This window comes from Lepidochelys olivacea (assembly GCF_965140295.1).
Source record: "Lepidochelys olivacea isolate rLepOli2 genome assembly, chromosome: 2".
Taxonomy (NCBI): domain Eukaryota; kingdom Metazoa; phylum Chordata; order Testudines; family Cheloniidae; genus Lepidochelys; species Lepidochelys olivacea.
Genome location: NC_140412.1, coordinates 176,298,667 through 176,319,074, shown reverse-complemented (window position 1 = coordinate 176,319,074; position 20,408 = coordinate 176,298,667). Strand labels below are relative to the sequence as shown.

The following is a 20,408-nucleotide window of genomic DNA, read 5'->3' as shown; positions in this document are numbered from 1 at the left end:
ACTTGTACGAGAGTCTAGCTATAGGATACTTTTTTTGTCATTTGATTCTACTGCACTCAACGACAACAGTCACGAGACCAGACCAAGAATCAATTAATCAGAAGCAAAAGGAAAGTCTCACTCCTATTCCTCCCACATATTCCTGAAAAATAACTTCTTCATTTAATGAGAGGCGGGTGATGCTTTTAGGAAAGACTAAGTATTAGTACTCATCTCAAATAATTTTTAGACCCATTTCTGCCCTCAGTTATGCAGGTGTGACTCCCACTGAAATCTACAAATTACTCCCCCTGTAATGGAGAGCAGAACTGGACTTTTGTCTGCAAAGTGTTTCTACCCTTAATGACTTCTCATGGCATCCATGAAAGGTAAAGTATCATTATTATTCCGGGAATGGAAGTAGAGGATAAGTGACTTTCTGAAAGCCTCTGAGGGGAATTGGTATCAGAGCTGGATTATAATTCAAAAGTTCCTAGCTCCAAGTCAGGGGTGGGGGGAGAGAAGGAAGAGGGCGTGGAGAGAGAAAGCCAGGCAGGCATGTTAATCAAGAAAGCATCTTAGGCTGCCATCTACCCAGATGGACTGTTCTAAAGAAATTCCTTTCTGACTTCAAAAGTCCTGTTTGTGTTAAAAATGCTTTTACCTTCACTGAGATTCTGTTTCACGCTGCTAATTAGGTGACTGAAGGGGTGGAGGATCTACCTCTGATCACTACTTAGCCTTTCCATTTTATATTGTTACAATGTTATTAACCAGAAAAAAAATTTCAACAATCTCAGATATACAAGGCCCAGAAGATCAGAGGTACCTACAGCCACTAGCAAACAAGTTTATTCAACTAATGGGACAATCTGTTGCAAGCCCAACAAAAAACACATTAAATAACTAACTGTGTTATTGAAAGATTGAAGCATTCAGGCAAGTGATCTCTCTCTGACTCAGTAACCCCCTGCTGTCTTCCAAGTCCCTCTTATTGATGCACGAAATAGCCAACAAGCAACTGTGCAGTTATCAGATTCTTGGGTGGATTCTCTATCTTCAGCCTCATGCTTTCAGTGTGATCAGATACTGTGGTGACAGAAGCCATACAATTATTTAAATAGATGGCTGTAGGTAACCAGTGTGACTGGACATCTTGTTGCACACTGCTGCATACAGGAGAGATTTTACAAACTGCCTTAGCACTTTTGAAAGCCTATCCCTTAAATGTTTAAGACTGCTTCAGATCCTTGGAGACTCCAGGATGCAAAGTGGCTGTAATATATTACCAGACATTACAATCCTTCTGTCCTCCCACAAAGGGCATACGACAAAACTTACGCTGATTAGAAGAGGAGGAGGATGGTCCAGGGGTAAGGGCACTAGCCTGGGAGTGGAAGAACTTGGGTTTGACATCTTGTATGGCCTTTGGCAAGTCAGTCTCCCTGTGCCTCAGTTCCCCATCTGTAACATGGGATTAATAGCACTTCCTAACTCACAGGTGTGTTGTGAGGATAAAGATAAATTAGAATTCAAAACAGTACAGAAAAGGGCAACAAAAATGATTAAGGGTATGGAACAATTTGCATATGAGGAGAGATTAAAAAGACTGGGACTATTCATCTTAAATCTATAAAATTGTGAATGAGGAAGAGCACTGGTTCTCAATCAGGGGTACATGTACCCCTGGGGGCATGCAGTGGTCTTCCTGGGGGTACATCAATTCATCTAGATGTTTGCCTAGCTTTACAACAGGCAACATAAAAAGCACTAAAGAAGTCAGTTACTAACATTTCATACAGACAATGACTTGTTTATACTGCTCTATATACTATACACTGAAATGCAAGTACAATATAGTCAATTGATTTATTTTATAATTATATCGTAAAAACGAGAAAGTAAGCAATTGTTCAGTAATAGCGTGCTGTGACACTTGTGTTTTTATGTCTGATTTTGTAAGAAAGTAGATTTTAAGTGAGGTGAAGCTTGGGGGTAGGTAAGACGAATCAGACTACTGAAAGGGGTACAGTAGTAGTAGTCTGGAAAGGTTGAAGGCCACTGGTGTAGAGAAAGTGAATAAGGAAGCGTTATTTACCCCTTTATGTAACACAAGAACCAGAGGTCACCCAGTGAAATCAACAGGCAGCAGGTTTAAAATAAACATAAGGAAGTTCTTTACACAATGCACAATCAACCTGTGGAATTCATTGCCAGGGGATGTTGTGAAGGCCAAAACTATAACTGGGCTCAAAAAAGAATTAGGTAAGTTCATGGAGGATAGGGTCCACCAATGGCTATTAGCCTAGATGGTCAGGGATGCAACCCCATGCTCTGAGTGTCCCTAAGCCAGTGACTGCCAGAAATTGGGTCTGGATGACAGGGGAATGGATCACTCAATAATTGCCCTGTTTTGTTCACTCCCTCGGAAGCATCAGGCTCTGGCCACGGGTGGAAATCAGGATACTGGGCTAGATGGACCATTGATCTGACCCAATATGGTCATTCTTATGTTCTTAAAAACATTGAAGGATTGTGAGGCACTCAGACATTATAGTGATGGAGGCCATATAAAAGTACTTAAAATACATCGCGTTAGACCTGGTCAAGACAGATTGACCTACAGACATTACACATTCTACGTGACTGCTAGTGATTTTATAAAATAGTTTAGATCTACATCTCTAATGCCACTGCCCTTCAAACCATGCTGCCTCCTGGGACGAATCCAGAGCCGGAAGACAGGAAATCCTGAGGTCTGATACCAGCTAGGCCTCTGGTTTGCTGGCGTTACAGTAAATATCAGAGGATACAAGCAAACAGAGCACCAATAGTTTTAAAACTTCCAACTGTTCCACAATGAAATTAATTGGAATCTACACACAGCCTCTGTACAGATGGCCACTGCTGATTTGAAGACAGTTGGGAGACTATTTTTCAAGTTTCCTCCTGAAGTATTTTAAACAGATTCAGACTGTCTAATTAACTTCAGTGAGTTAAGGCTCATAACACCCTTGTGAGATAAGAAAACAGAGGCACAGAGCACAGATGACTTTCCCAAGATCACAAAGGGAAACAATATGTCAGAGCAGGGATTAGAACTCAGCAGCTCTCAGAGCAGTATTTACACCATGGGGCTCTCAAACCCAGCAAAAAAATAATCAATTCATTTTATATACATTGAAATCTAATCCACGCAATTCAGAGTTCTAGAACCCCAAGGTAACAATTAGTGTGAAAGTCAATGAACCAAAGTATATTCATTACAGACCACTGAACAGTCACTGCTAGATCAGATGTCTCCTGTAGCGGATATCACAAGGGAATACCTATAGAATATTTTTAATACCACAATAGAACACTGGTTAGCTTTGTTTAGAGCAGGTATCATCTTTTCAGGCCACTCCTGTTTCTGATTCTAAACACTCCATACATTTTGAGAACTAAACAAAAGTTACAGGTAGCATAGAAATATTATTCCTTTTTATTCTATTAGGGTATGTGACGTTTGCAATTAATCACACAGAAATTCATACATGACTGTAGCCAGCAGAGAAGCAGCGATGCAGTAAATCCCACCTTGCAAGCCCGGTAGAGATACTTTTTGTCTTCAGTTAGGTGATAGAGAGATAAGAAGGAGTAGCCATTGCCAGCGGTCCCATGGCAGATTCCATACCCTTTCCTCAGCAAACCTCTCTGCCAGATGACATCACTGCAGTCCATGGCATCCTTCAAATATTTATCCTCTTTAAAGGTCTATGGAATAAGAAAAACACTCAATTTCAACCAACCTACCCACCAACAGAGAAAGGGAGTGGAGAATGGGGCACGTTTCATCCATTCTCTAGCTATTTATAATCCACCCATCACGGCAATAATTTTCCTCTCTCTTACCAGACTGCTTCCCCTCCTGTGCAGGATAAAAGAAAATGAAGAGGACTTTATGAATCTGAAAGCATGACCACCTGAAAATACAAGATCGGGATCTTCAATTCTAGATTCTCTCTATAGATGATGAATGTGGACCATCTCAAGAGTTCTCACTCTCTCTTTTTTACTACTCCCCCCCCCCTTCAAGTTGTGACTGCATTTGATTTAAACTTGAAATACAAAAGGGTTATTCTAATTAGATTCGTGTAACAGATGGGGGCACAAGGGGTTTCAGCCCCAACCCTTCTGGTTGGTGTCATGGGAACTGCTGGCCAAGGGCAGGTGCTTTACATTTCATATTACCCAGTATGGCATTTGCCTCTTTACCAGAAGCACACCAAAGAGCAATAAATTGCCTTGCTGGAGATTACTGTTTGCATTGTAGTAGCTCTGCGAGGCACTAGCCCCATTGTGCTCGGGACCATACAAGCAGTCCTCCCAGCCTGACCTTCAGTTGTGTTTCAGACACCAAGAACCCTCCCTTGCAGACTTTACTCACACCCAAAACTCCACCTGCTGTTAGGTTATGTAGTCCATCAGGAAAGCAGGGATTGAAACAGATGGTTTTCACTGAGACACCAGAGACCTGTAGTCTTAAGCAGCCAGTTTCTGCTCCTTCTCTATCTGATCTCACTCAGATCAGCAGCAACACAAAAAAGGGATGGTTGACACACTTAGAGTTTTAAAAAGCCTTGAGCTGTCAGTGGCTGTCATAAAGCAAGTGCACAGTACCATCAATATGAGGTGTTTGGTTTTTTGTTGTTGTTTTTTTAAAATAGTTTCAGGAGCTTTGTAAAATACGACCAGCAAGGCAGAGAAAACATCTCACTATCTGAACAGCTTTTCTATACCACACAAGGACAGTCCAGATACATGACTTAACTTGAAGGTTGGGTGATTGGTTCTAATTTCCAAGGAGCTACTGTCCATTACCTAAATCCCTCTTACTTTACAGTATGGAGTACGATCTGTTGACTCTCTCTTCAATTACTTTTTATATTGCTCTTTAAGAAAGGAGACTGAGAAGTAAAAAGAAGCTGATTATGTGACCTGAACAAGACAAGGTAGGGCCAAAGAAGTGTCTGCCAACTGAAAACATTCCTGATCCTCTCAACTCCTCAAGATATACAGCATTTTGGGCTGAGAAAGCATCACATCGGGAAGGGAAAAATGGATTTCTGCAGTGTCCAGTCACTGTTCCTCTCACACTCCAGAGCACGTGCTCCTGTGGCTTCTGTTGCATTCAGCAGCACTTTAAGAGGTTTACAGTTCAAATTTCAGGTAGCAGTGCATGTAATTATACAGATAACCATGAACGCTTTTCATCAGCCCTCTCAGAGACCAAGCAGAGAACCTGCCAAGGCGGCTTGTCAAAAACAGGAATCAATTTGCATAAATTTAATTAACCTGTTCGCTTACTAATGTTCTGTGACTCAGAGCTCCGGAACCTGAAAACAACAGCAGAACCAGTGAGGATACATAGGAACAAAGACTACGCTAGTGCTAAATTAATGTGATAGGATACATGTTATATTTGTTAGGCATCTGCGATCTTTGTAATCTGACATCAGCAATAAGTGCTACATCTTAATAATACTACAATCCTAAAGTAAAAGGTGGTTTAGAGATATTGATTTTTAAAATCAAAGGCACCTTTAACATTCCGAATAAAGACTCAAAGATTACAGACCAAGATTTCAAAACTAGGAGCCTAAAGATCAAGAATCACCTCTGTAGACATACAGATGCGTGAGGATGTGTGCACACATGTATAAGAGAAAGATTTACCTTATAAGCTTGCATTAGCATATGGATGACTCCCGGGGCACCATGGCACCAGTGGACTAGTCTATCAGTTTCATTGCTTAATGATGATGGATAGTTCCCAGATCTGAATTTTTTATGACGTACATAGTCAATGCTCGGTTTCACCAGCTCCGTCAAAGTCTCCTGATCCACATTTGAAACTGGCTAAGAACAAAAAAATCACACATTAAAATGCAGTTCTTTACTCTGTCCATTCGATTTTGCATACACAAACACTCATACGTAGAAACTTCCATGTACAAATCTCAAAGCTTTTTATAAGCATTTCATTAATTTACCCTCACAATACCCTTACAAAAAGCAGTATTATCCCCTTTCTACAGATGGATGAATTGAGGCACGTTGGGTGACTTACATCAAGGGGACCCAGAATGACTGTGGCAGAACTGGAATAGAACACAAGTTTCAAGACTCCTAGACCTCTATCAATGCCTTAACATAAAAAGAGAGCACTTAAGGAGGAAGGCGGTTTGGTTATTTATAACACACACACTTTAAGACAAAAGATATATAAGCCCAGTGTGATTTTAAAACAATAGCCTAACTACGTGCAATACATGCTTCCCCGAGGTGAGGTGTCCCTCATAAGGCAGCTGTCAGAGTACTGTTGTGGTCAATGACCCATCTTTCTAAATGTTTATGAAGGTGAAGTATTTTCATCATAAATAAAGCTTCCTAAACCTATGGACAGCTGAAGAAAGTAAACAAACTGAGTGGCAGGATGTAACACAGTCAGCCCAACAGTCGGTTGGGAAGAATCACATCCACAAAACAGGTTTCAGAGTAACAGCCGTGTTAGTCTGTATTCGCAAAAAGAAAAGGAGTACTTGTGTCACCTTAGAGACTAACCAATTTATTAGAGCATAAGCTTTCGTGAGCTACAGCTCACTTCATCAGATGCATATCGTGGAAACTGCAGCAGACTTTATATATACACAGAGAATATGAAACAATACCTCCTCCCATCCCACTGTCCTGCTGGTAATAGCTTATCTAAAGTGATCATCAGGTGGGCCATTTCCAGCACAAATCCAGGTTTTCTCACCCTCCACCCCCACACACAAATTCACTCTCCTGCTGGTGATAGCCCATCCAAAGTGACAACTCTTTACACAATGTGCATGACAATCAAGTTGGGCTATTTCCTGCACAAATCCAGGTTTTCTCACATCCCCCCCCCACCCCCATACACACACAAACTCACTCTCCTGCTGGTAATAGCTCATCCAAACTGACCACTCTTCAAGTTTAAATCCAAGTTAAACCAGAACATCTGGGGGGGGGGGGTAGGAAAAAACAAGAGGAAACAGGCTACCTTGCATAATGACTTAGCCACTCCAAGTCTCTATTTAAGCCTAAATTAATAGTATCCAATTTGCAAATGAATTCCAATTCAGCAGTTTCTCGCTGGAGTCTGGATTTGAAGTTTTTTTGTTGTAAGATAGCGACCTTCATGTCTGTGATTGCGTGACCAGAGAGATTGAAGTGTTCTCCGACTGGTTTATGAATGTTATAATTCTTGACATCTGATTTGTGTCCATTTATTCTTTTACGTAGAGACTGTCCAGTTTGACCAATGTACATGGCAGAGGGGCATTGCTGGCACATGATGGCATAGATCACATTGGTGGATGTGCAGGTGAACGAGCCTCTGATAGTGTGGCTGATGTTATTAGGCCCTGTGATGGTGTCCCCTGAATAGATATGTGGGCACAATTGGCAACGGGCTTTGTTGCAAGGATAAGATCCTGGGTTAGTGGTTCTGTTGTGTGGTATGTGGTTGTTGGTGAGTATTTGCTTCAGGTTGCGGGGCTGTCTGTAGGCAAGGACTGGCCTGTCTCCCAAGATTTGTGAGAATGTTGGGTCATCCTTTAGGATAGGTTGTAGATCCTTAATAATGCGTTGGAGGGGTTTTAGTTGGGGGCTGAAGGTGACGGCTAGTGGCGTTCTGTTATTTTCTTTGTTAGGCCTGTCCTGTAGTAGGTAACTTCTGGGAACTCTTCTGGCTCTATCAATCTGTTTCTTTACTTCTGCAGGTGGGTATTGTAGTTGTAAGAAAGCTTGACAGAGATCTTGTAGGTGTTTGTCTCTGTCTGAGGGGTTGGAGCAAATGCGGTTGTATCGCAGAGCCTGGCTGTAGACGATGGATCGTGTGGTGTGGTCAGGGTGAAAGCTGGAGGCATGCAGGTAGGAATAGCGGTCAGTAGGTTTCCGGTATAGGGTGGTGTTTATGTGACCATTGTTTATTAGCACTGTAGTGTCCAGGAAGTGGATCTCTTGTGTGGACTGGACCAGGCTGAGGTTGGTGGTGGGATGGAAAACAAAACAGACATCAAGGACCAGATTTACAATATTTATTTAGGTGCCCAGCGTTGCAGGTAAGTGCTTTTGAAAATCCTAGTAGGTGCATTTGCAAATCTTTAGGCACCTAAATATCTTTGATAAATCTGGCCCGAAGTATGCTATTCTTCCCCTAGATACTCCCCATGACTTTGCATTAATGTTAATAGGATTTACATTCTTGCCATAGAGGAGAACATACCCACTGAGTTGAATGCCCACTTCAAGGTGAAGTGCTGATACCAGTACCTTTATACTTAATTAGTAAGTACAGTACATTGTGGGGTTTGCAGGTGTTCCTAATTAATGTTCCCCTCCCCTCCCACCTGCTTTATGGGATTTTTCACAATAAGGCTCCACTCTTTTCCAAGCCCACATGATCTCTGAAATTCCTGAAAGCCTTGGGAGTAGCAGGGACCCAGTAATTGAGTCAGTGACAGGGACCTCATCATTCTTTTTAAATTATTGCCCACTGTGCTCAATTTTATTACAGTGCTTCTGCAGATCTGCATTTAATAGGACCCTGCTGCAATTCACATTCCTAGAGCCAAAGGAGAAGACTTTAAACATCTACAGCTTTCAAATATGTTCACCTTGAAACTGCAATATCTATTTACTTTGTTTTTTTCTCATGTCAGACAAGGAATGTTTACTTTGCTGGCCTAGTTAGTTATAAATACCAAAGTCAGCTACTATGCTATCAGTGCGGGGCATTATTGTTTCACCGGTAATCACAGGTACTTACATAAATCCATCAGCTCTCCATACAAGCACAGAAATGTAGGGCTGGAAGGGACCTCGAGAGGTCATCTAGACCAGCCCCCTGCACTGAGGCAGGATTAAATATCTCTAGACCAGTGGATCTCAACTTGTGGCCTAATCAGCACACAGCTGTGGCCCATGCAATATCCTCAGGGCTGTAACTATGGTCGGATGTGAGGGGCACCTGCCCAGGCACTAAGCCGTCGAGGGGGTGCAAACACGGGCCCCACACTTGGACCACAACAGCAGGTGAGCAGGGCGGGCAGCACAGCTGAGCTTCCTGCAGTGGAGGTAAGGTAGTGGGCATGTGGGGGGAGGTCAGGGGCTAGGACCGCAGGAGGGGGCTGCAGCTGATGCATAGGGGACTGGTGGCTGGGGGAAGTCCCTGGATGGGGGGCTAGATCGTAAGGCATAGTCCCTAGGTGGGGAGCTAGGTGCATGGGAGGCAGTCCCTGGGTGCGGGGCTGGGTGCTGGAGAAGACAGTCCCTAGACAAGCTGTTCTGCCCCAATAGGGCACCCGGTCTCTGCAGAGCAGGCATGTGTGCCAGCACGCTGTTGGGGGGGGTCTAGATACCGGGGAGGCACTCCACACCACGCAAGGCTCCCCATCTTTACAGGCAGGTTCCACAGCTGTGCTCTCCGGGTGCTCAGCTCAGCAGCAGTGCAGAAGTGAGGGGGGCAATACACCCAGCCATGCCAACCTTACAATACATTAATTGATTTTTAACAGTTAATGTTTTGACTTCTTTTGCTAATTTAAAATGCTCTTAGTAGACATTTGCCAGTGTTGAAATGAAAGGCACCGTATCAATTTGAATCATAGTGCTGTCAGATTACAGCTACAAAAAATTAGGTTTAGTATTTGTTGAGATAGTATATATATATATATATATATATTGTGTCGATGCAACCCACATAACACAGAGACCTGCATATGCAGCCCACAATGGTAAACCAGTTAAGAACCAATGCTCTAGATCATGCCTGACAGGTGTCTCTCTAACCTGTTCTTTAAACTCTTCAAATGACCAGGATTCCATGATGAATTCCTGGAGAGAAAAGAAACTTTTGAGTGAGTGGTGATTCACACCTAGATCTAGATGGTGCTGCAGTGTCACAGAAATGACTCTCCAGTCAAGAATCTTAGGGCTAATCAGTGCCTGTGATAGAAGGCAGGAGTTCTGGTAGCTAGTGTGCCTTCGGCCCAGTCTACACTACACAGTTAGATCCATGCAAGGCAGGTTAGATCAACCTAGCTGTGCCTGTGTCTACACTTAAATTAGGTTCCCACAGATGTAAGTGCCCTTGCACGCCAACTTAAGACCACCACCTCCCTGAGTAGAATAGAGCCACAGTCAATGTACTTAGGTCAATACAGTCTGAGTGTAGACACCAAGTTACTTAAGGCAACCCTAACTATCCTCCAGCAGCTTTCCCACAATGCCCCACACTGCCCTCTCTGGTCACCATTGTGAACTCTGCTGTTGGGGTCACTGAGAACGGAAATGCATTCCTTCCCCTTTAAAGCCCTATGAATTTTTGAAATTCCTTTTTTGTGATTGCCCAGCTTGGCAAGCACACCTAGCAGCTCTCCGTCGTTATATGCAACTGCCCAGCTGACCATGCTGGCTACACACACCAGACACACACCTGGCTGGAGTAGACAGGAGATACTGGATCTCCTGGGCCTGTGGGGTGAGGGGGCTGTGCAGGCAGTTCCAAACCAGGTGCAGAAATGTCAGCGTCTACAAGCAGGTTGCATGGGGGAATGCAGGAGAAGGGGTCTAACAGCAGCAGTGCCGCATGAAAGCCAAGGAACTGTGGCAGGCATACCAGAAGGCCAGGGAGGCCAAGTCACAGATCTGCTGCATTTACAAAGAGCTGCATGGTCATACTCAGCAGAGACCCCACCACCCACAACAGCACTGTGGATACCGCCAATGAGCCAGAGTCACAAGCCCCTGCTGTGAACAGCGAGGAGGAGGAGATGGTGGCGGATGAAGAAGAGGAGGAGAGAGTATTTGGGACAGGCAACCTGGGGGGATCCAGCTGTGCAGCAAGCCGGGACCTGTTTTTGACTCCACCTCAGCCCAGCCAGTCGAGCGTGGATGAACCCAAAGCAGAGGAAGGAACCCTGGGAAGCGTGTAGATATTCAGTTACAGGGAGGGCACCCCCAAAGCAGCAGGACACATCTTTGGACCTTTCATTAATTTACTCATGCTGGAAGAGACAGTGGTATAACCGAGAGAGGTGGAGTTGCTATCTGCTTTTCATTCCTTCTAGTTAGGCAGGGGGCAGGCAGAGCAGATTGTTTACGTGCACAGGGATGTCCCATGAATCCCCCAGAGAGATCTCAATGAAACTTTCATGGTGGTATTCTGCAATCCTCTGCCAAAAGTTTCTAGGGAAGGCTGCATTCCTATGCTACTCAGTGAAAACTTCAGCAAGCACCACTGCAGTACACGGGCTAGCAGCATACACAGGCCCAAGCAGCTTCAGGATGCCAGCCGCAGTTGTGCTCTCTCTATCTTTGCTACCCTCAGGAGTGAGGCATAGCTAAAATCACCACGACCCTGTGCAAAACGGTGCCAGTATCCAGTGCCCCTGCCCTATGCTACTAGAATCATTCAACTGAGCAATTCCCTCATTTCCCCAACCCTCAGTGGGCCACACTCACCATGGCTAGGGCTGTGACTGGTGCCACGCATAAGCAATCCCAAGCAGAACCACAGGCGCTGACTCCGTGGGTGCTCCAGTGCTGGAGCACCCAGAAGGAAAAATTAGTGGGTGCTCTGCATCCACCGGCAGCCAAGCTCCCCTCCCCTCCCCGCCCCACCTCACCTCCACCTCTGTTGCCGCCTCCTCCCGAGCGCGCCGCATCTCTGCTCCTCCACCTACCTCCCAGCGCTTGCCGATGCCACACAGCTGTAGCAAGCTCCGGGAGGGAGGGGGGAGGAGTGGGAACATGGCACGCCTGGGGAGGGGGCGGGGCCAGGCATTTCGGGAAGGAATAGGAATAGGGGCAGGAAGGGGGCGAAGTTGGGTTGGGGACTTTGGAGAAAGGGGCAGGGCTGGGGGCAGCAGGAGGTTGAGCACCCACCGGCGCCAGTACAAGTCGGTGCCTATCAGCAGAAGTGAAAATCTAGTGCTTAAAACTAAAGGGGAGCGGAAGGGGGGGAGGGTGATTTCAGCCTCTTAAGTTTCATTTTCATAGCAAATACACTGACAATAAATACCTCTGTGTGTTTTGTCTGCAGCTACTGCCATTGCAGCCTTCACAGTTTCCCCCTCCACAGAATGCCTGGGCCAGATAAGGTGGAGAAAGGAGAGGACTCAAGGTGACATGTTCAATGAGATCCCACAGGCCAGTGCTACATCAGACAGCAAGCACAGGGCCTGGAGGATGAACACTGCGGACAGCCTCGAGGAGGACAGGGTAGAGAGGAGAAAGGCACAGGAAAAGGAGAGGGAGATGCACCAGGAAATAATGGGATATCTCAAGCAGCAAAATACAGATGCTGTAGACCAGTAGTCACCGACCCATCGATCGCGATTGACTGGTCGATCCTGGAGACTCTCCCAGTTGATCATGATCTCCAGTGGTGCAGCGGAGCTGCTGCTAAGGCAGACTCTCTGCCTACCCCGGCGCCAAGCTGCTCCCAGAAGCGGCCAGTGCGGCCCCCGGAGGGGGAGGAAGGGGTCTCCGTGCACTGTTCCTGCCTGCAAACACTGCCCCCACAGCTCCTATTGGGCGGGAATAGGGAACTGTGGCCAATGGGAGCTGCGGGGCGGTGCCTGCAGAGAGGTGTAGCGCGCAGAGCCACATTGGTCCCTTCCAGGAGTGGCATGGGGCCGGGGCCACCCGAGGTAAGTACCACCCCCTTCAGTGGGCAGGTTCTGAATGGCTCTGCAACATTAAAACCAGGTATAGCATGAGTACAGCAGGCCCAGTTATTCTGGCCCAGCATTTCTCTTCGATCACCCAACCTGCAGCCTCTTGGAGCCAGCACCCCCATACCACCTCCTACACCCAAGCCCCTGCCCCAGCCCTGAGTCCCCTCCCAGAGCCAGCACCCCATACCCCCTCCTGCACCCCAACACTCTGCCCCAGCCTGGAGCCCCCTCCTGCACCCAAACTCCCTCCCAGAGCTTGCACCCCCTGCCCCAGGCTCAGCCCAGAGCCCCCTCCCACACTATGAACCCCTCAGGCCTCAGCCCAGAGCCCACTCCCCGTCCCGAACCCCAACCCCCTGCCCCAGCCCGGTGAAAGTGAGTGAGGGTGAGCAATGGAGATGGGGGGGATGGAGTGAGGGGGGTGGGGCCTTGGGGAAGGGGCAGGGTAGATCCTGGGTTGCCCTTAAATTCAAAAAGTGGCCTTGGGCGTAAAAAGGTTGGAGACCACTGCTGTAAACTCTGGTGGACCTGCATGTTCCACAATCCCGTGCTCGCCTCCTCTGCAGCCCATTGAGAACTCAGTATCGGGACCTCCCTAAAAACCCCCAACATTCTGCGTGGCCTTACAGGTCTCAGCACTACCCTTACCACTCCACCCTGGAGGACAGTAGAAGAATCACGGCTTCACATACGCTGACCTGAGAAAGCCACGGTTGGTATATGTGTAGCTGGAATGGATGGGAATGTTATTTCCCCTTCATAAGTTCTGTTCTCTAAATTTATTAAGTTTTACTATGTTTTTAACATATTTGTTTTTAAATTGCCTGGGATGTTTTTGCACTGATTTTGTTACAGAATAATTCTATTATTTAGAACATAATTCATCTTTATTAGGTCACAACATATGCTGGACGGTGCTCATCAGTTCGGAAAGCGACCAGTTACCTGTTGCTGCACAGTGTCACTTACCGCATAAGATCATTCACACACAAAAACTAGTAGGTGCACGGATAATGTTATATCTCTACATGTACAGCTATCACCACCCAACACATACCGTGCCAAAAAAGAGCAGGGCCAGGTACAGCACACTACCACCACACCCACCACTCTGGCTCACTATTAAAATGGTCTTTCAAAGCCTCCCTGAGCCGTATAAGCTCAACATTGAGCTCTTCTAATAGCCCTTGTATCTGGCTGTTCAAATTCAGCAGGGAGCTGCTCCACCTCTGCCCTCCACCCCTGTGGAAACTTTCCCCCTTTCCTTCACAGATCTGATGCAGGACACAGCAGGCAGCTGTAACCATTGGGATATTTTTCTTATTGGAAGTTCCATCTTGTGAGTAAATAATGCCAGTGTCCCTTCAAACAACCAAAGGCACATTCAGCTGTCATTCTGCACCTGCTGAGCCAATAGCGGAAGCTTTTCTTGGTGGTGTCGAGGTGGCCGATGTACAGCTTGATGAGCCAGGGCAGCAAGGGGTAGGCTGGGTTACCCAGGATCACTATAGGCATTTCAACATTGCCAGTGGTAATCCACCAGTCGGAGGTGGGGGGGTGCGATAGCTTTCTGAACAGTCCTGTATTCCTAACAATGCGAGCATTGTGCACCTTCCCTGACCAGCCAGAGTCAGAGAAGCATCCCTGGTGACCCACCAGCAATTGCATAACAATAGAAAAGTAGCCCTTTCTGTTGATGTACTCTGTGGCAAGGTGGTCTGGTGTCAAAATAGTGATATGTATTCTGTTTATCGCTCTATCGCAGTTCGAGAACCCCACCGCTGCAAATCCATCCACTGTGTCCTGCACATTGCCAAGAGTCACAGTCCTGCGTAGCAGCAGAAAATTAAGAGCCCTGCACACCTGCAGGACCACGGCCTCCATGATGGATTTCCCAACTCCAAATTGATTCCCAACTGACCAATAGCAATCTGGCGTTTTAAGTTCCCACTGTGCAATCACCACCCGTTTCTCCACGCTCAGTGCAGCTCTCATTTTGGTGTTGCTGAGCTGGAGGGCAGGGGCTGGGGGGATGCAAACTCTGTACACACATCCAGGAATATGGCCTTGCTTATCCAAAAGTTCTGTGCCTCTGCTCATCATCCCAAACCTGTATTATGATGCGATTCCACTAGCCAGTGCTTGTTTCTCAGGCCCAGAAGCGGTGTTCCACCGTGAATCCCACTAACAACCTGGAGTTGGTTCTTGCCATTTCCCATAGCAATATGTCCTCCAAGAATCGTCATGTTCCCCACGGCTCTGCAAATACTGCGGGATCGTGCGCCCTGTGCTTTCAATGCTCATGAAAATACTGCAGAGCTGAGCAGGCTCCATGTTTTTGTCAGAGATGATGGACGTCGAGGACAACCATGCCGATTTGTGGGATTTTGAAAAAACAAACAAACAAACAAAAAAAGTGCGAAAAATATGGCGATACAGATGACGTTATGGGATGGAGACAGCTGCAAACTGGGAAGTTGACCCCATGCTCCCAGTCACCCTGGCACAACTTGTTTCAGCCCCATCATGCATTGCGAAAGCTTCCCAAAAGACAGTGCACTGTATGGTGAAGAGTTACACACTGGGATACTCATGGTGCACTGCACTCTGCATAGATACAAGCTCTCTTGTTGAGTACACAGCACGCTGACATAAGGAGCCAACCATGCACAAGCGATGTGCTTACTGCGGCGGCTTTAAGTTGCTAGTACAGACATGGCCTTAGACACACAGTCTCAAGCTGTGCACAGGAGTGTAGCCACTGGACCACCTTTTGATTGTGCCAGCAGTGTGTAGTCCTTGTGCCACCTGAGTGCAATTGTATTCAGTACTCATGCAGGGATAGACCTGCGGAGTGAGACTTTTTACACCTTTCTTTCCTTGCTTGTGCTCCCATTTAGGTCTGTGCAAAATCAAGTCCTTTAATTTAAGTTGACCTTTGTTTTAAAGTTAAGAGCCAGTGATAGGGACATGTGTTTCTATTGAATGTTGTTTCACTCAGACCACAATAACGGCAGCAAGCTAATAACTGGAAAGAACTACTGTCCTTTAGTACAGATACAGCAGGAACTAAAAAATGTACCAGCAGAGCCCTCTATGGTAGACACAACATATGCTGACTGGAGTTTCCCTGTTGGCATAGTAACACCACCTCACCAAACAACATTTGCTATTCCAACTGAAGCACTCTTCTGTTGGCACAGTTGTGTCTGTACGGGGGGCTTCACTGGCACAGCAATGTTGGCTACAGGGCATTGTCTTTCCAGGCCTCTAAACGACACAGCTATGCTGACAGAACTTTGTAGTTTAGACCCAGCCTGAGATCATAAGCTCTTTGGGAGAGGGATTGTCTTTTTGTTCTGTATTTGGACAGGACCAAGCAAAATGGGTCAATAAAAATAACAAATAGAGTAGTTATTAAAGACACAAACTTACAAATTAGCTAAGAACTGTTAGATGGAGGGAAAGAGGTTTATTTAAATGATTAGAGGAGGAGACTTGGCCTTGAGATTCCTGGCTCAGATCTGCCCTGGCTCACTGTTACTTAACACTGCTGTGCCTTGGTTCATCCAGCTATAAGGAGGTATAATACTTACTAACCTCACAGTGGTGTTGCAAGGAACAGTTTGTAAGGGCTAGAGATCTTCAGATCACAGGCAGTATGTACAAAGTAGGATTATAATTAAATAAATAAAAAACTCCTAAGTTCTTTGCCAAAAAGTTCTTTGCCAAAAAGTTCTCCTTCTCTTCTCAAAAGCCCACATATCTTGTTCCCGCTGCAGGAAATGACTCAACTCTGAGCCAGTCACGACGTTTAGTGGACAATGAAAAGCCATAAACCTAATAATGTATAAGTAAGTTTTGTGGTCACTGTCAAAAGCAGCAATCTTTCAGAGAAAGAAATTATAATTCTGCCTAGATTTATGATCAGAGTGGTTGCCACTTATAACCAGCATTATTTGACAGAATTATTTCTGTTAATTAGCCACCTGAAACAGCAAAGAAAGAGGAAAGGGTTGGAAAGAGGTAGTGATTTTCCTAAGGGAGGGGATGTTATCAGGAGGGTCAATGGGGGACAAGGGAAGAAAAGGGGAGCAAGAAAAGATGAGGATTCTCAAGGAGGTAAAGTGGGAGGTCAAGGAGAGGGCACAGTAAATTATGGCACTCAGACTGAAAGGCAGCAAATTCCTTGCACCTGGCGGGGAAAAGGGTGCTCTTCATGAGCAGATAAGAAACTTGATATTACCTGAGGCAGAACAAAGACTGCCAGCACCTTTGGAAAGTGGAACGTGGGGGATACATTAGACTTTGCAGCCCAACAGCCACAATGTTGTACAATGACATTTGCTGAAATTATTTCCAGATCTCATCACTAATATGAAGATGAGGCATATGCTGCCTATCTTCAAATGTCAGCTTCGCCTTTGAGAGTCACTGTGGGACCTGGGAGGGATGGCATTTGAGGTGCAGGAAAGCAGTGAAAGTACAGAGGACTGCAAGTTGGTTAAGAACAACAGGCAGGGCAGAGTTGTGGGCAACAACCCAAGGGAGTGGGGAACATCAGAATAAACCAGGCTAGACATCAATGGGATGAAGGTGCTTGAGACAATGTAGTTTTCTGGAGCTGGGAGATGGTGAAAAATACACTCAAAGTGGAGGCTGGTGTAGGCGAGATCAGGGAAAGGGGAACAGAGCCATTTCTGATGGCAAGATCAATGCTGTGAACAGGAAAACAGGTGAGAGAAATGATAACTGAAGATTAAGAGACAAGAGACAAGTTGGAAGAGCGATGGTCAAGGGGGTCCTTTAACATGCACAATGAAACCCTCAATAAGGTTCAGACTTTACTAAGTTTTAGGGGCCATTATGCTAAGTGAATGAAACTAACCACTTTTTTCATACAACAGAACCTTACCTTGGAACACTAGTTTACCTACCTGCATTAGCATGTAATAGATCCCAGCCACGCCATGAGCTGCTCCAATGTACTGCTTCCTGTGCCATTGGTACAACAGAGGGCAGCGTTCGGTCTTACGTTCCTCCTTTGAAAAGTTTTTACCTGACTCAATAATGGCATCTACCACCTAATGTTGAAATAGAACACACACTTGCCATTAATATTGCTTTCATTTATTCAGAGAGGAGTATTTTACAAAGAATTGTAAGACAACACTAGAGAAATGTATTCAAGAATATGAGGCATTATACAGGTCTACCTCTGCACTACAAAATATCCTATTTCCTTATCCCATCAAGACTTAAGTGTCAGGAAAACTGCAATTTTTCTGTACAATAAAAAGCTCTAACCTTAATTTGCGCTCCCTCCCTTGTGCATGTGTATTATAATACAGTCTTTAATTACACAGTCACATACTATTTTTGCCAAAGGATCCCTGCCTCATTTGGTGCACAGGACAAACCTGCGCTGAGATCAACAGGATTGTGTAATGAAGGAGGCTGTTGTGTGTAGGTCACCTGCCTCATTGGTTGCCGAAGTTGGAAGGTGTGTAGTGAATGAGGCAGGGGATGCAGGATCAGAAAGGATGGGCTCAAGATTAAGACAGTTGAATGCAGTCCTGAAGGATTGTCTTCTAACCCTTAACTAAGACAGACAACCTTAATTCTGGCATTTCCTAACTTTTGAGTGCCTGAATTTGAAACCGCGATGATGTTCTTTTAACATAGCTTTTGTGTGTGTAATTTCCTAGGCTTTTTTTGTTTTTTAAATAAAACTGGGGGTAGGGAGGGGATTCCATCATGTGGCATCATACTGATACCCACGTGGTTCATCAACAGGGTTGGAATCTTTAGAGCCAACACATAGACCTCCGCCACTTGAGCGAAGGGAGTAACTGATAGTAGCAGTAGATGTGAGGGATAAGACTCTTTTGCCAGTGGGTTTCAGACACATTTCCTGACAACAAAGGAATGGGGAGACTCAAGAATACTCAGTTCAATTCCAGACTTTGGAGGGGTATGTTCTGTAGTAGGCACAAACTTTTCTGGTAATTCCCCACCCTGACCCCAGCATGTCCCCTTCTGCTCAGTCCCCTCCAACCAGTCCCACCCTGGCTCCTTATTCAGTCCCAGATTTCTCGCCAGTGAGTCCCAGTTCCCCCCTTCTGTTTCCTTGCCTGATCAGTCTCTCCCCCTCACTGTGGCCTCTAGTCCTCCCGCCCGCTCCCACTGGGCTCTTCACCCAATCTCAGTGTCTCAGCATCTCCACCCAGGTCATCGCCAGCTAGTCCTAGTTCTCCCCCCACACCCCAGTTCCTCAGCACGTCTTCCCTCCACCCACCCTTTCTTTCCCACTGGTTCTCAGTCCCAGCTCCTCCCCAATCTCAGTCTCTCCCCAACATATACTGGGCTCCAAATTTTCACAGGGACTACAAAAGGCACACCCCTGAAACAAAGGCCACTCCACCTGCCAAATTTCAAGTCCCTGCTCCAAAGCATGGAAGCACTAGAGCTTTTCAAAGAATTAACCTTACAATTAAGGTTTCATTTAAAAGTATAAAATTTTAAAAGTTGAGTTGTATATTTAAGTATTGTTTTTGCTGTAGAAGAATTCACATATTCTGTATCCTCTTTCCTTTCATTGCATCTAGTTTTACTACTGTTTACATGGATTACTAAAGAAACAAGTTAGACTGACAAGTGAAGTCCTTCATGGGTAAGAGCTAAACAGATAGGACCTGTTTCTGACCTCATGTTGGTACAAGTTAGGAGTAACTTTACTGAAGTTATAATCAGGTCCCAAGTGTTTCTCCTCACTAAACTACTTTGTGAACTCTATTTTGCAGGTTAGGTGGAAGTTTACTTCATATTTTTTTCCTATATTTGAAGTGAAGACACAGATATGATTCTGCCTCAAAGACACCATAGTACCTGGCAATATGAAGTTTCCTACCTCTTTGATAACAGACTGAGGTACAGTGTCTGGACCAATTTCTGTATTCAAATAGAGCAAAGCATATAGGTAACCTGCTCTGCCATAAAGAAGCTCATCTGGAAGTTCAGAGTCTGTGCTTGTGACCGTTCTCTGGAGCTGCAAAAGCCTGGGTCAAAAAACAAAAAGAAAAGAAAAACTGTACCTTCTCCTTAGGACATACTAGAGTTCTCCTTCTGTGTACAGTATGCTACCCAATCCAATCAAGAGGTAATGAGAGCTTGCTAAAAATACCTCACACATTTTGTTTTTGGCTCAGGGAATGTAATCAGGTTTTTTTAAACTTTTCTCCTGTGGTAGTTTTTGATTACTTAATAATGCTTTGTGCAATTATAGCATTTTTCATCTGCAGGTCCCAAACTGAAGGTGGGGGAAGTATTATATCCCCATTTCAGATGGGGAAACTGAGGCTCAGAACCATTAAACGACTTGCCCAAGGTCACAACACAAGACAGTGGCAGGTTCAGAAACAGAACGCAAAATCTCCAGACTTTCAGCTTTGTGCTCAATCCACTAGCCCTCAGTGGCCCCTAAAATCATCTGCAGTTTACCAAGCTGCTGCACTTTAAAAAGTTTCATACAATACAAAAACATTGCATTTTGACAACCCTTTCAGCAATGGATCTCGAATCTCTTGACAAAGAATAATTCACCTTACAGCACCTTTGGGAGGTAGGCAAGTACTAGATGGCAAACTGCGGCTCTGAGTGCAACTTGCCGGAGGT

The 20,408-nt window shown here is 45.4% G+C and overlaps 1 protein-coding gene across 1 annotated transcript in view; it reads right to left on the bottom strand.

Annotated features, from left to right (window-relative positions):
• LANCL2 (LanC like glutathione S-transferase 2) overlaps window positions 1-20,408 on the bottom strand; it is a 53,283-nt gene that overhangs the window by 6,634 nt on the left and 26,241 nt on the right. Inside the window, exons 4-7 of the mRNA XM_084620486.1 lie at window positions 19,645-19,792; window positions 17,672-17,818; window positions 5,698-5,880; window positions 3,559-3,735 (exon numbers count right to left, since the gene is read on the bottom strand). Coding sequence (XP_084476612.1) covers window positions 3,559-3,735; window positions 5,698-5,880; window positions 17,672-17,818; window positions 19,645-19,792 — 655 coding nt within the window. The remainder of the gene's footprint in view (window positions 1-3,558; window positions 3,736-5,697; window positions 5,881-17,671; window positions 17,819-19,644; window positions 19,793-20,408) is intronic.